Raw genomic sequence first — 14720 nt, forward strand, 5'->3', positions numbered from 1 at the left:
TCTGGCACCAGTCTGGGTCCACTGCTCAAAGCTAAACCAAGAGCTGTTTTTTCTGATCTGCTTCCTGATTAGCTGCTCCTAGAAGGTAGTGAAGAGGGTGCAAGAGTCACCTCATGTCACTTTACCTTTTTTTTGTGGCTTACATAGACAACATGGAATGGGATGTGGTGGCTAAGGGTTTAAATCAGTGTTCATTCATCAAAGTTTATACTGTACTGTGGACATCTGCACGTGGGTTCGTTGCTCCCTTAAAATCAGTGAAAAAAAGGTGCTTTTAAGATGGAATTCATTGCTGCATTTTAGACCACTACACAAAGATGAGAGGAATTGCTCATGAGAAGTATCAGTTCTCTCTATTAACTATAAAGAGAGCCTAGGATGACTAACGGATGTAGCTGAGATGAGTCACTCCTTAAACGTTGAGTCCCTGCTCTACCCTCCAGCATGTCATTAATTCAGTACGTACAGAGCCAGCTGAAAAGCCATGGTTGACAGAGATTATCTGTTACATTTGCATGTAGATGGCTGACTTTATGCTTTCTTTAATATCTACTTCTATAGCCTACTCTGCCTACCGTAAAATGCACCTTGAGAATACTATGTCTGTTGATTATTTTTCACCAAGTTTCTGAGGTGCTTATATACTATTGATCCTGATTTTTTCCAGGTCACACTGATAGTTTCTCTATGATATTACCATTTTGGAGAACGCATTTTGCCTGGGTCTTAGCATCTATTTTTACATGTTGTCCTTAACGGGTTATTTCTGCATCACGCCTTGCAGTTTTCTCTTTTGACGTCCTATCCCTGTTTGTAGCTTATGAGGTTGTTTTTACTTCATCCCTTCGCAATGTACCAAGTTGAACCACATGCTTTTCTATACCTGTTGGTTTACCCATCTGAAAAATGCTCCATAACACCACACTCACCCTGCTCCTTTTTAGAGTGTCAGCAATCTGGTTCCATATTTTGCCTGCATTGGATGAACCCTTTCTCTCTGTGCTCCATCAGTTCTAGAATTTTTGAATCCTTAATAAACTCTCTTTTTTACAGCATTTTCTCAGCGATGCCTTCAGATTCTGCTTCTTTGCCTGCCTCTGCACATGGTCCTTGTCTTCATCCATCTACTTAGCAGCTTGCACACTGCCTGCAGGCTAAAATGCTTAGTACATTTCCAACAGCATCAACAAACATAAATGATTTTTAAATGCATTCTGCAAGGAAAAATGATGGAGGAGTGTCTAACAGTAGAGACTAGAGTTAAAAAATAAAAAAAAATTCAAAGGGGAAAAAGAAAAGATATTAGAGAGGTTGTTTCATTCATTAAGTTAGTTTATGTTCCCTGGAAGAAAAACCCATTTTTAGGACCTCCATGGAAGCTGAAAAGCCTGCTAAAATCTGACAATATTCTTTGCCTCAAAGTCTTTCTTGAGATATAGATATAGATATAGATAGATAGATAGATATACACACCTCTGATTCAGGGAGTGGGAAAGGTGATTTTCAGTGACACTAATGGTCATGGCACAATTACAAGTTTTCCTAGTGACCTTTTCTTGCTCCATGAGTAACACAGTTGCACCAATCATTCAAACTCATGACACTTCAGCAAGGAATTTGATAATAACATTTACCCATCTTGTGTCCGCTTGGTCTAGAGCCTCCCTGTCAACTTCCATGTGTGGAATTGTTCTAAACAGTTCTGCTGAATCCAAATGAAATGAGGAATCTAGCCTGTGGTGTAAATTTCAACATGCTAGTGTTGTTGAGATACATCTCCTTTCTGAATTTGATATCTTAATCCTGGAATGGACACAAGATTTATGCAAGTAAATCTCTCAGAGCTACTGAGGAGAGAGGTAAGTCAGTGAAAACAGCTACTGACTAGTCAATTTGATATCTCTGGGTTTGTCTGGTTTAGGCTGACCGGAGACCCATTCAGCCATGATTTGAGAAGAGGTATTTTCATTAAATTTGGTTTTGCACATGAATAGCAAGTGATTAAGGAACCCTTCATACTGAGTGCTTGTAAAATGTCAGCCCTTGCTCCAAAAGTTTTACTGGGGAGATAGCAAATATTTAAAGCAAACAATCAGATCAGGACTGAAAAGCTTTAAAATTCAGTTATAAAAATGCAAGATCCTTGGCCAGACTCAGAAGGAATTCACAATCCATTCCCTGATTATTATCAGGTTTCAGGTCCAAGAGAAGGAAGTTCTGGCAATCAGTCTGAAATAGGAAAATGAAATTGCTTCACCTAGGCTGGTCTAACTTTCCCTCACCTATAACTGGCACTGGCACAAGTACAGAGGTTGAGAGGAAAACAAACAAGATTGTTCCAGAAACACTTGTCAGGGACAAAGTAAAGATGGAAATTCACAGATGGAAATTCAAAGAAGGCACTGTATCAGGGAGACAGACTCTTCTTTAAATGACAGTGAGGTAGTGCACAGTTTGATTGCATCATTCCTTAAGAGCATCCACACATCCCCGTTACTTTTTAATTCCATAAAACCCATTTCAATTCAGAAAGTTAGTGCACAGTTCTGCCTCAGCTGTCTGCTCCCATTGCTGGAGAAAAATTTTAAATCTTGCTTAGATCAGAACAGAAGTTATTAGAAAGAAAGGAACAAACATGGAGTATATTTAACATTTCAGAAGATTCTTCAAGTCTGAACACCTATATAAGTTATGGAGAAGAACAAGAATATTTCTCATTCGTTCTTCAGTCAACCTGTTAATGGACAGAAGTGACCTGAAGGTTTGAATGGCCAAACAGTTGCAGAAAATAAAAATGTTCATGTCTTAGAATAGGTACATGTAACTAAACTAAGAAATGTTGGAATTTATTCAGACTCTATATCTCTTCTTCCATTTTTATAACCTGCTTTCCAAAGGCACGTCATCTTATTAATTATTGATGGTCCCCACTTAACATACAGCCTTTGAGCAAAAGATCTGAAAATGCTTCACACATTTACATTTATAAGCGTATTGAATCTTGCTTCCTGCAGAAAAGGGTCTTCTAGCCAGGCTTCAGTATAAACTTATCTCTTTCTGGTATTAGAAAGCTGACTGTTAGAATTTATCAGACAATAAATCCAAAATGTTGTCAAAAAGGAACAATGTTACCACTATTTTGAAAAACTATACTAAATGCACTACATTTGTATCTTGTGCTGATTGCAAGGCAGTGGCAGGGTGTCAGGAAGTGGACAGAAAAACCTAAAAAACTTTGCAGACTCAAAATGCTTCTATTTATTCACAGGAGGCAAGATGATGTTTTCAGAAGCTGCAGCCAACGCACCTCAGTGCTACATGCCAGGTTTGTGCCCATGAGGATAAGCAAAACTAAGAAAATATAAGCGGCCTAATAGAAAGGAAGAAAATGGGAAGAAAAGCAGCTAAAGTACATCCAAACAAGAGATAAAAGTATATCAACATAAACAAATGGGAATTACAGCAAGTGGAAAACTGCTAACAGGATGTCATATGAGAAGTGGCTCATTCCCACACCAGCTGATGCAGGTCTCCCAACACCACAAAGTTCTGCCTCTGAGCAAGCCAGAGATTTAATGTACACAACAGAAAAACTACGGATATCTAAGTGACACCAGGGTGACAAAGGGGATCACCCAATTTGTTTTTAAAAATATTTCAAACTTTGTTATGATTTTTCTAGTGTATGCAGATACATTGTATGCATAAGCACACATCCATAACACAAATATCAATGTTCACAGGCATTTCTGGAAAGAAACAGAGGGGAAGGAATTAAAAAAAAAAAACAAACCCAAAACATTTAGAGTGGTTAGTACCCATTCAACACTTAACAGCTTTTAAGGCATAAGCAAGAGGTAAAGAGTGTTCATCTGCATAATTTGGCATCATATGAGCTAAGAGACACGTTTTCCACCCAAAGCAGTCTCTTATAATGACCTCTAAGTGTTTTGTGACAAGGACTACTGCAGCACACCTGCCAACCTACCATGAAATTCTTGTAGACATTCAGAGTAGTGCCTAACATCCACCGGGAATACCACAGTCTCAGCCAGCATAAATCACATTTTCAAAACTGCTGTGTGAACATTTTGTTTACAAATAATGTTTAACATTATCCAAGCTTAGCCAAAAAGGCAAATACTTTCCTCACTATGCAACAAAGTGGAGAACAACCATAAACTTGCTTCTGCACCAATGAAGACTGGCAGCAATGGTGACATGACATTCAGAATTAATTGTACTTTTTCCAAACCTTGTTCAAAATGCAACCTTTCTCCCTGAGCCTTCTGCTTGAATTACCACTTCACATTGAAAATGAAGTATGGCTTTGCTGGACTGCTTGCCTTTCACATATTTTTCCCAGCTCGGTGAGCTCAGATAAGAGACAGAACGTCCAGTTTTCAACACACATGACACACCCTAAAAATCTTCAGCTCCAGGTTTGTCAAGTAAGAAAAGAGAATGCTCTATTCTGACTGTCTCAAAGCATCCTGATGCAAGAGGTAAAATATGAAACATAGGATCACCTGTTTGTAGTCAAATCCCTGTCCCACCAGCACTTCCCTGAAAGAAATAAAAGGAATAGCTGGTTGCAAAGTCAATGTGTACAATGCAGCAGCTGTAGTTTTAACCCAAAATCTGTGGAAGGTGAGGAAATAAATCTCCGAGCTACATTATGACAGTTGACTAAAACTTGAACTTAAAGACTTGCTGCCAGTACACCCTCATTTGGCAGACTGGGCCATGACAACCCTGGTGCTTTGCACCACCACACATATATAGGAGCTTCATCAGAAGTTTCAGGGAGGACAAAACTATTGATGTGAAGAGGATATTGATGGGAGTTTACAGTTGAAGTTGTCACTGGTCCTCCTAAATGTTCACTTGCTTTCCTCCACAAAGCAACTTCAACTTTAAATTATAAATGACCCTCAATTACCAATGTTTTCTTCCTCATTTACCCTACTAATTATTGTGTTATATGGTGTCATTATTGGTGACAGTGAGAATGCTAATAATCAAATCTTTTTAAAATGGACTCTTCCTGCTCAAAGCCATGGAACTGCCCCATGGAGGGGGAAGAAAATAGTATTTCAAAAACTAAATCTTACTGCACCTTTTCAAAGCAAGACGTCTCCCAGGAGCTTGTGAAATATATCTATAGGTGAATCATCTTTTAACACTAGTGAAATAAAAGCCAAGCAGATTGCAGACCAGACTAATTAAACTAGAAATATAGTGAAAACAAGAAACATGAATTATTTGCAAAAGTTTTTGTTTACTAACAATGTTCATCCCTCAAAGACTTTTCACATTCAAGTCTGCATTCACCTACCATTAATAATTTTTATTTTGGGTTATTCTACTGTTTTTTCTTTTGAACAGTTTCTTGGTGATCTCTGGGCTTAAATTCACTATTGACCAATATTGCCTGGGAAATTTGTAAAGGAATCTGCACCTTCACTGAAAAATATCTACAGATCTACAAATTCATACATATGGCTGGGCTAAGCTGTTCTAGAAACATATCCATGAATCACCTAGTTTCCCATTTTTGAAGTTCACTGTAATATCATGTTCCAAGTATACACTACAGATAAGTTACAGATGATAGTATACCACTGGTCTGGGGTGCAATTGCTGTAGCCAAGTGAATGGGCCCAGCTATTTGCTAGGCCTTGATGCCACTGGGTCTGCAACCCACTTCCACATGCTTGGCTTCATGCAGAGGCTGGACACAAGGACTGGACAGGCACCGCAAGGCAACCTAGACAGGTGCTATTCAGTATGACTTGGACAGGGAGAATGGCTGTGGCTTGTGTCAAAGGACAAGTACAAGTGCAGCCCAGGCTCTAAGGACACCCAGTCCTCCCAAGGTATAAGACAGAAAACACACACCCATTCAATTAGTTTATCAATGAAACTTCAGTTCAGGGTTTTTTCAATGCAAGGATACAGAAGCTTTCCAGAGGTGATACAGCCAACATCTGCCAGGACACGCTTTGATCTGGATAAATGCCAAATAAAATCTAGGGTAAGGACAAAAAACAGACATTCATTAATAACACAAAACCTGAAAAATACCTGTTAAGTTTATCTCACATACTTAAACAAGACTTTTTCAAGCCACATATTAAATTGTTAAGATTATTTTCAGTGTTTTCAGGTACATTTCAACCACAGCTGAAAAGCAGCCCTGGGATACTTAACAAGGAATAATTCTCCCTCCATCTACTTACTGCCAAAGTCACATACTGGATGTATTTTATCCACGTGTCTCTTAGGACAATGTTGTAATCTTAAGGATTTATCTGGAAAGCAACATCCGTATCTGAGGAAATACAGTGTCATCTATTTTGCCTCTAACATAGAAGCCCTGCTGGCCAAAAAAAAAAAAAAAAAAAAAAAAAAAAAAAGCTCCTCATAGCAGCTAAAAGGATAAACTCCAATTTTTGAAGTATTACTTATCTTGCAACCTAAGATTTTGAAGATTTTCATAGGGGAGGGCAGCACTCTGCAGCCCTGGTAGGGACTGCCCAGTAGGGATTCATCCAAAATTTAACAAGCAACTGTAAAGGACATGCAAATTTGAGTTTAAGCTGCCTCCTCAAACTTAACTACTTACCCTACCATCTTGTCCAGGGTGGTGGCAAGTGCACCGAACAGTGGTCTGATTAGGCATGAAGTCCTGCACAGTATTTTTATTTTTTGCCATCTTGCACCCACCCTTGAGACATTTTTTATTAGCTGAGACCAAATATCACACCTCATTTTGAACTAATTCTAAGGAAATGGGGGCCAGGGGAGGACTGCAGATTCAATACTTACAGAGCAGACAACTACAAAGATAAAAAGGCCTGAAACTTTCAGGAACTTTAGACAGCATCTGAAACACAAGAAACGTGTATTTACTATATGGCTAGTTTAAAACAAACCTAGCTCTGACATTTCAGAAGCATCATGGTAAGCATTTATGGGTGATAATATACTGTGTCAGAATACAGACACAACAATGCAGGGTCAGCAGAGGCTTGGGAAGCCTGTTTGACTATAAGGGCTCCTGCCCCAGGTTCGCTGCCAGCTGGGTCTCATTGCAATGGGAAGGAGGTTTTTACCCCTCGGGGAAGCCAAGTGAAGGCTACAGCATGAGCTGGTGCTGAGACATGAGCCACTTCTCCACTGCTACTGCCAGTCCCCGACAGACCCAGAGCCCCACCAGCTTCCCTCCCAGGGAGACAAAGGAGCATTGCCACCACACAGAGGTGGCATGGCTGAGTGGACAGCACAGCCTGTTGCCTGGAGGGGTCAGGTCATGAATGACTTCCTCAAAATTGGACTTCTAATATACATCCTGAAAGGTATTGGGAAAAGATGGTTTGAAGACAAGAACAAGCTTTAAGAATCTCTTGTTTTAATAATGTCTTTTTAAACCAAATATACTTCACGTCCTTCTCTAGATCAACCAACTAGCAAAACTAGATCTCTTTTCCATAGCACATCTGTGCTTTTTCAAGGAATGCCTAGTTCTGGAGATGTGATGCCATGAAATCTTCTAAGTGTCAGAGCTTACTGCTGATGTAAGTTAAGCAAGAATAACTGTATATCAGAATAGGATGTTAAAAATGTATGCTCTCAAGTAAGAAATCTTAAGATTTAGCACTTTTAAATTACCGTTTTTTATTAATCTTGCCATAAAAGGCAACTGTTAACTAATCGTTTTCTGGCTGCTCATCAGTATGTTACACAGATGTCTTAATTTACAGAACTCTTTTTGGTGATTTGCCCTTTTTACATATTTTCATTAATTGAAGACACTGATGTTTTTATTCCATTTTTTTCAAAAGTAAACATTCAAGCATTGTTTTTCTGACAGAATGACAAATGTGAGGTTTGGTTTAAACCTGATGACAAGCAAGAAGGAAAACATTTCAAGTTACTAGGATAATTAGTTGAGAAGGGAACAGTGCAATAAATAGCTGCAATGACAAATGCTATAGAACAAAATATTAAAGCAGAGTAGTCTAAAAAGAGTCAGAAATAATTTTTAATCACAGTGGAAATAAGTCCCTAAATCAAGTTCATTGACTGAAAGCAATGTAAGTGACTGGAAACCCATTTTTTTAAATCATTGTTTTCTAAAGATGTCTTCCTCTTTAGAATTCTCCAAGCAGGGAGAAAAAAAAAAAAACCCAGCAGCTAATAAAACTACATTGCCACAGACAAACTTGTGCAAAAGGGCTGCAATATCTTATGAAATACAAGTAGTAGCAACTTTACACAGACTTTGCACAGCATAAAAATCTAGAGAAGGTAGAGGAGGAGGGGAAGGAAGCCAGTTGGGTAGCTTCTTCCAGAAATGCCAGGTAGCACTACTCTACTGTAAAACAACGTGGCAGATAGTGGGAAGAAGATAATAAAAGCCTGAAAAGAGAGCAATGACAACAAAAGCCATTATCAGCACCTCATAACTGATAACTTCTTTTGGTATTGTGTGATTTATGGAAAATACCCAGTGCCAGTTGAGTCATGCATCATCTATCCTGCTTGTCTATTTTCCTCATCTCTACATTACCATTCTGGTCTGGTATTTTTAAAAATTATTATGGTATGAGTTACTAAAGCCCAGTCCAGATTGGCTTAGTTTTAATGTACTTGATATTTTCCATTTACACTTTGAAATTATAATTTCTAATAATAATAATTCAAATTATTATTGAAACAAGAAACAGTAATAACTTGATTTTAAGACATAGGAGAAATAGAAAAACAATAATTAAGCCTTTATAAATTCATAACCACTTGTCTGTAAATAATGGAAACTCACCTAAAGGAGCTGGCACAATATAGTAAAAAAGGTTTTGGAAATGGTTATTTTGTTAAAGGTAGAATTTAGAAGGCTCTTTTCCTCCCATCTGTTTGTTTTCATGGCATTTTGTATTAGGGAAACGGCGCTTTTAACAGCTTACAGTTGAGAAGTGATCAGCCTTTGACTCACCCATGATTTGCAATCTGTCTCTTCCTACAGTGCTAATCTCGCCCAGCGATGCAAACACAAAACCTGTGCCAAATCCTGCGCTGATATATGCCTCTGGCGCAATCCTATTTTACTTCAGTTGGAAATGCATGAAGTATAAATCTATGAAGGATTTCACCCCCTGTTCTAAACCAAATGATTTTTCGTCTGATCTGCAGGTGGTGCCGAGCAGTTTAGCTCCATTTATTATCTCAGCAGAGTTATGCTGATTTACAACAGCCAAGGAACTCACCCCATATGTACAACCTGCACTATAGCAATGAAAATATTTCACAGGAAGTTCTGCCAGAAAAATGCGCTACTCTCCAGACTGCAAACCTACCCTGTACTGGAAACAACGGATTCTACACTCCCGCTTGATGCCTTTGTTCCATCAAATACCAGGGAAAGCTACCCCAAGCATGAAGAAAGACACCTGCCAAACTTCTTCACATCTGCTCTTATTGCAGTAATTGCAGCCATTGAAATTCTCCTGCTCCATTTGTTCAGCAGCAATGCAGGACAGCAGCACTCCACACAATCCATATGCACAATGAAAGGAGGAAAACAATTGTGAAGTGATGAGCTAAGACAACGTATAGATTGGGAGAAGATGCACGGATATCTCATTGGAAAGGCTCCACGGATCAGCACAGAGATATGGACATGCAGTGCTGGACTCCAAGTAAATCTGCAGAGCTATTTGCAGAGGCCAAATCAAACTAGTAAAATGCATTGAAACTCTGGAAGTGGCAGAGAGAATTAGCATCCAAGATTAAAAGGTTTGCTACTTCAGTCCCAGGCAAAAATATCCAGAGAAAATGTGAACTTAAGCTCTTATCACATTGGCATCTTTTAGTATATTAACAGATTCAATTTTCTCCATGCTTAAATGACTACTTTGAGGTAAAGAGTGAAATATATTAATGTGATTAAAGACAGAAAAATGCTGTTAGATTTTGCATTGTGTGTATGTAAAAAGCTACTGTAATGACTAAAGAAAGAATGTATTAGATACATATTTTAATTAAAGTTAAATATTTCATAAAAGCAAGAAAACACTGAAGAATAAAGCTGTGGAATCAAGCAAGCAGCTTTTAAGAAATGGTTTCAAAGAAATGTTAAAACAATATAGAAGGTGTTTAATTACAAATTCAGAAGAAAAAAAATCAGAAGAAAAATTATAAATTTTTAGAGGCTCCAATCAATTTCACCAGGGTTTATTTGCAAACTATCAGTGGCAAGATGCAGCCTAAATATGGAGTGTTATTTCATTCATTTGCAGAAAATAAGCAATTTTTTAGACATCTATACTTAAAAAACTAATCCCTGCAGGGAAAAAAAATGGAAAAAGAAATAAATGAATGTTTGAATTCAGACCTCATCTTTGATAAATTTAACTTGACATGAAGATTGTCCAAGATTTCATATTTCTCAGAAGAAGCAGATCTGGACAAACTTGTCATTTCACTTCCCAGTTGAAACCTTTGCTCAAATTCTGCAGAGCTGTAGTCCCATGAATCATCATCTGTGGTAAAATCTGGATTATGAAGAGCCACGCACTGCAACCTGTCACACATTTTCAGTAAACACAATAAAATAAAACTGTGTTTTATTTCAACATGTAGTAGATGCAACTGACCATGCACACCCTTAGGTTCATTGTGAGAGGTTTTAATGGAAACTCATAGAAAGAGGTTTATTGAGGACAGCTCCCCTTGACACAGCTGGGTAGATCGGGGAGCAAGAACAAAGACCCCATGATGTCTAGGTTCAGCTGGGAAAAACAGTTCTCTGATGCACCAGGTAGATGTATCTCAGGATTTGGCGCGTAAACCCCCTGTAAGGACACTTTCTATAGCTCTGCTGTGTCTTTCAGTGCACTTAATGTAAGACCACATAGAGGAAATAAGAGCACACGACCTGCAGTTGCCTATTCTTAGGGTTCTCTAATCACCCTGACCTCAGATCTTATACCCGTCCCTTCCCCATTTACAGCCCCTTCTTTCTGCTCAAGGTCCTTCAGAGTAATTCTCTGCTCACAACAGCTGCCCTTCACTTTATGTCCCAGCAGATTTGGTGTCAGGATATAAGAACCATGTACAATTAAATAGAAGAGACCTTAGAAAAAAAATATTTTGAGTAAAATGAAAGTAACTCACCCATTTTCCTCTGCAGAAACCTTCAGTAGTGGTGTCTTCTCTGTAAAGCCAGTATTTTTTGACCTTGAGCTGAATAATTTGGAAAAATTGAAGTGATATCTTTCGAAGGGGGGATAGAGAAAAAAAACAAAACAAAACAAAACCCAGTAAGTCTGCAGTACAATGATTCACTATGGTTCTACAGAACATTTTGCTACAAGTGCATCTAACTAGTTAAATATTCTTTATGAATGTTGTTCACCTAAATTAAGGTTTTCATTAAGTTTGACCAAGTCATATGAATGTTGTTCACCTAAATTAAGGTTTTCATTAAGTTTGACCAAGTCATATATTAAGGAAAAAAAGTATTTGAAGTACAAATAATTAATTCTACAGCACGATCCCTTCTAGTTTCTGTTCAGTCTTGGTCCTGGTGCTGCAGATAATTAACAGGGAGTACGCTACTTCTCGCCATATTGCAGCTTAGCACTGTTAAGAAGCCTTTTACTAAAATATAAATCCCAAAGCTTAAGAAACAGCTGAAGAGAATCTAACACAATCACAGGGGTCTGGCATTGGGGCTGGCTTCTGGAAGAGATTAAATAATTGAGCCATTTTAGAACATTCTCCAAGACCTGGCTCTTCTAGAGATGTTTCCCATCAAAACCACCATTATTCAGACACACTCAGATTTATTCCATTCAGAACTGCAGCCACCCACCACCAGAAAGTCCTAAAGAAATCTGCTAGGCATACAGTCAATATGCAAGTCTCATTTCTCCAGAAACACTTAGAGGAAACCCAAAATGTCTTCTGCTATTGCTGGACTGTGGGGGAAAAGAAATTATGAAATCATAGACAACTAAATAAATATACAAAGGTGACTGGTAATTCAATCTTCTAAATATGAAGCCAGTCCAAAAAGAAGGATCTGTGTATTTAACTTTATAACACAGCGGAATTTCTTGCAATTTGTAGATGTATGGGTGAACTCAAACTTTATAAAATTAAAACCTCTGGTTAATACTTCACCTTGCCTGCTTAGTAGTGTTATCATTCAGAAGCCATATTATGTGTGGAGCAGCTGGATATGGTTATTTCAGCCTTGAGTGGCCACAGACTCATTCAAACTCTGCTGTAAGCGCCGTATTTGCAGTCTCAGCGGAAGAGAATGAATGAGTTAGATTGACTAAGTTATCCAGTACCCCGGGTCAAACGTTGGGCAGATTACAATTCAGGTGCTACATTGCAATGGCACTTCATCTGTGAAGAGATGCTCGCATACTCTGAAGCTTCCATTCTTTAAATAGGAGAACATAAATCACACAAAAAGTTTAAATGGCAAAACTCTGGTATTTTGAAACAAGTGCTATTCTAGTATTATCATGGCCTTAGATGTAAAAGATTACCTAGAGCTTTTACAAAATGGAATCCATAAGGACAGCAAAAACAGTATCATGACTTTAAATGTGTACTCACTGAGCATGACTGATAGGCTCCTGACTAATCCAAGCATCCCACTACATTCAAAGTTTGCATCCAAAAGTGACAATTTTAATAAAAATTCTGATGGTAGACCTTGAACTTGCACATTCAGAAATTTAACTCACACAAAGTTAGCTGTTTCTGCTTTTAAACAAAATTATGCCACTTTTTCCACAAAATTCTCCAAATAATATATACTATATGCTGTTCCAATCTAACCTTGCATTGCACACACGATTAATCTTTCCACACTTACTGATCTTTTTTTCCTCCTAGGATATGTGCAAATCTGAGATTAGTAACCAGAAATCTTTCTACAAAAAAATCCATTTTCTTCTAATTGTTAGAGGTTGATTTCAACACTGCTTTGTGTTACACAGGCATATGTATATCTACTGACAATCCCCTACCTCAGCAGGTCTTCACCACTATTGGGAGTGAGTGACCAGTACACGAAGAGTGCTGAAGGGCAAAGCAACCACAGCAATAACAACCAGAAAGAGAGGATAAAGGTTTGTCAGAAGGTCATTTAAATGACAGAACCTGAGGGAAGGATCTAGAAGGCTAGTTTAAAGACATCACCTTCACTTATTGTCTGCACATTTTTTATCCCCACTTGCTGATATAGGTCTTGCCACCTTAAATGGAACTGTAGAGCTTCACAGATTGCCAAGAATGGCCAATACAGTAAAAATGGAAAAGGTCTTCAGATAAAGTGAAAACAATTAGTACATGACCACATCCATTTGCAGAGAGTAAAAACACATGGACAAGAATAAGCAGCAGGAAACAGCCAGGCTTGACAAAACAAAAATAATTAGAGAAAAAGCAGAAGAGCCTCAACTCTCCCGTGATGTGATTACTCTAATTCAAGAATAAGAGTAATATAAACAATAAAGCTAATTAGGACATATAAGAATCTTGAAGACCAAAAGCTCTAGAAAGAAAAGTTGTAAAAACATGATGAAAAAACCAGCATGATTATAAAAATTAAAATAATCCCTGAACAGAGAGCCTAATGTAAGCCCCTCTGCGCCTCTCATACTTCTGCGGGGACACTATTGGTGCAATCTGGTCATCTGCTTCATCAAAAGATAACAAAGATCATCTGCAAGCAAAACTAGGAAGGCCCAAAGACCCTCTGCTATTAGAGGAACAAGTCTGCAGTGCTCAAAAACCTTCTTAGCATCCTTCCTGGTACTCCTCAGTCCTACAAGTGGCTGGCAATTGTGACACTAAGTAAGGGAAAGAAATCAGTGTGACACATTTCAAAACCTAAGGTCAGTTTACACTTTGAATGTTTCTTCACAATCAAAAGACCTAGAAACTTATACCTACATGCTAGAATGGAGTCCAACCCATCTCTACGGAGCAATTCAGCAACACCACCAAGGAGCTAATCACCAGGTCAGCTCATTAGACCATTGTGACTAGACCTGTTCATAGGATGAGAAGACTGCTCTGGATTTATACTATGTGCAGGTGAGAAACCGGTTAGTTGGACAACAGTTGTGTCCATTGGTCTTCTCTCATAGTTCAGACTCAAAAATCATTAGCACTTTATACATCAAATATGAGACATGAAACAATTGCATTTATAAATGTATACACTTATATGTAGATATGCACATAGATCTTCACACAAAAAAATTAACATTCTTATTTTCCTTTCATTCAAAAGCGATGGGAGAAAACTAAAGCCAAAAGCTATGGAAAAGTTTGACAAGGACTTCTTCAAAGACTTACAAAGCATCACTCATATGGAAAGATCCATGTAGAACTGACATCAGAAAAAGAAGAGCATGTCCTGCCTCCTGTACAAGCACAGCTGTGGCCAAATTCATTCTCACACTTGCTACAGCTGGGCATGTTTGGGTTTTTTTTAATTAAGAGAAATCTTTCAAACAGAAGACTATGTTCTTAACCACTTGACTACTGCTGTGACAGTCATATATACAGATTTTGGTGCTCTCTGCAGGAGTATAGGTTTGTTCCAAGGAAGTGTGTTTTCTGAGCTGGTTATTTGCAGTAAAATTCATACTTTCCCATTTCTAATCTTTCAAGCAATTACAGTTTCT

The 14720-nt window shown here is 38.2% G+C and overlaps 1 protein-coding gene across 1 annotated transcript in view; it reads right to left on the reverse strand.

The window, feature by feature from the left end:
- Positions 1-14720, reverse strand: part of OCA2 (OCA2 melanosomal transmembrane protein) — a 176489-nt gene that overhangs the window by 143097 nt on the left and 18672 nt on the right. The window contains exons 2-5 of the mRNA XM_027804503.2: positions 11179-11277; positions 10397-10585; positions 6832-6889; positions 5960-6032 (exon numbers count right to left, since the gene is read on the reverse strand). Of these exons, the coding sequence (XP_027660304.1) occupies positions 5960-6032; positions 6832-6889; positions 10397-10585; positions 11179-11277 (419 nt within the window). The remainder of the gene's footprint in view (positions 1-5959; positions 6033-6831; positions 6890-10396; positions 10586-11178; positions 11278-14720) is intronic.

This window comes from Falco cherrug, chromosome 2 (assembly GCF_023634085.1).
Source record: "Falco cherrug isolate bFalChe1 chromosome 2, bFalChe1.pri, whole genome shotgun sequence".
NCBI lineage: Eukaryota > Metazoa > Chordata > Aves > Falconiformes > Falconidae > Falco > Falco cherrug.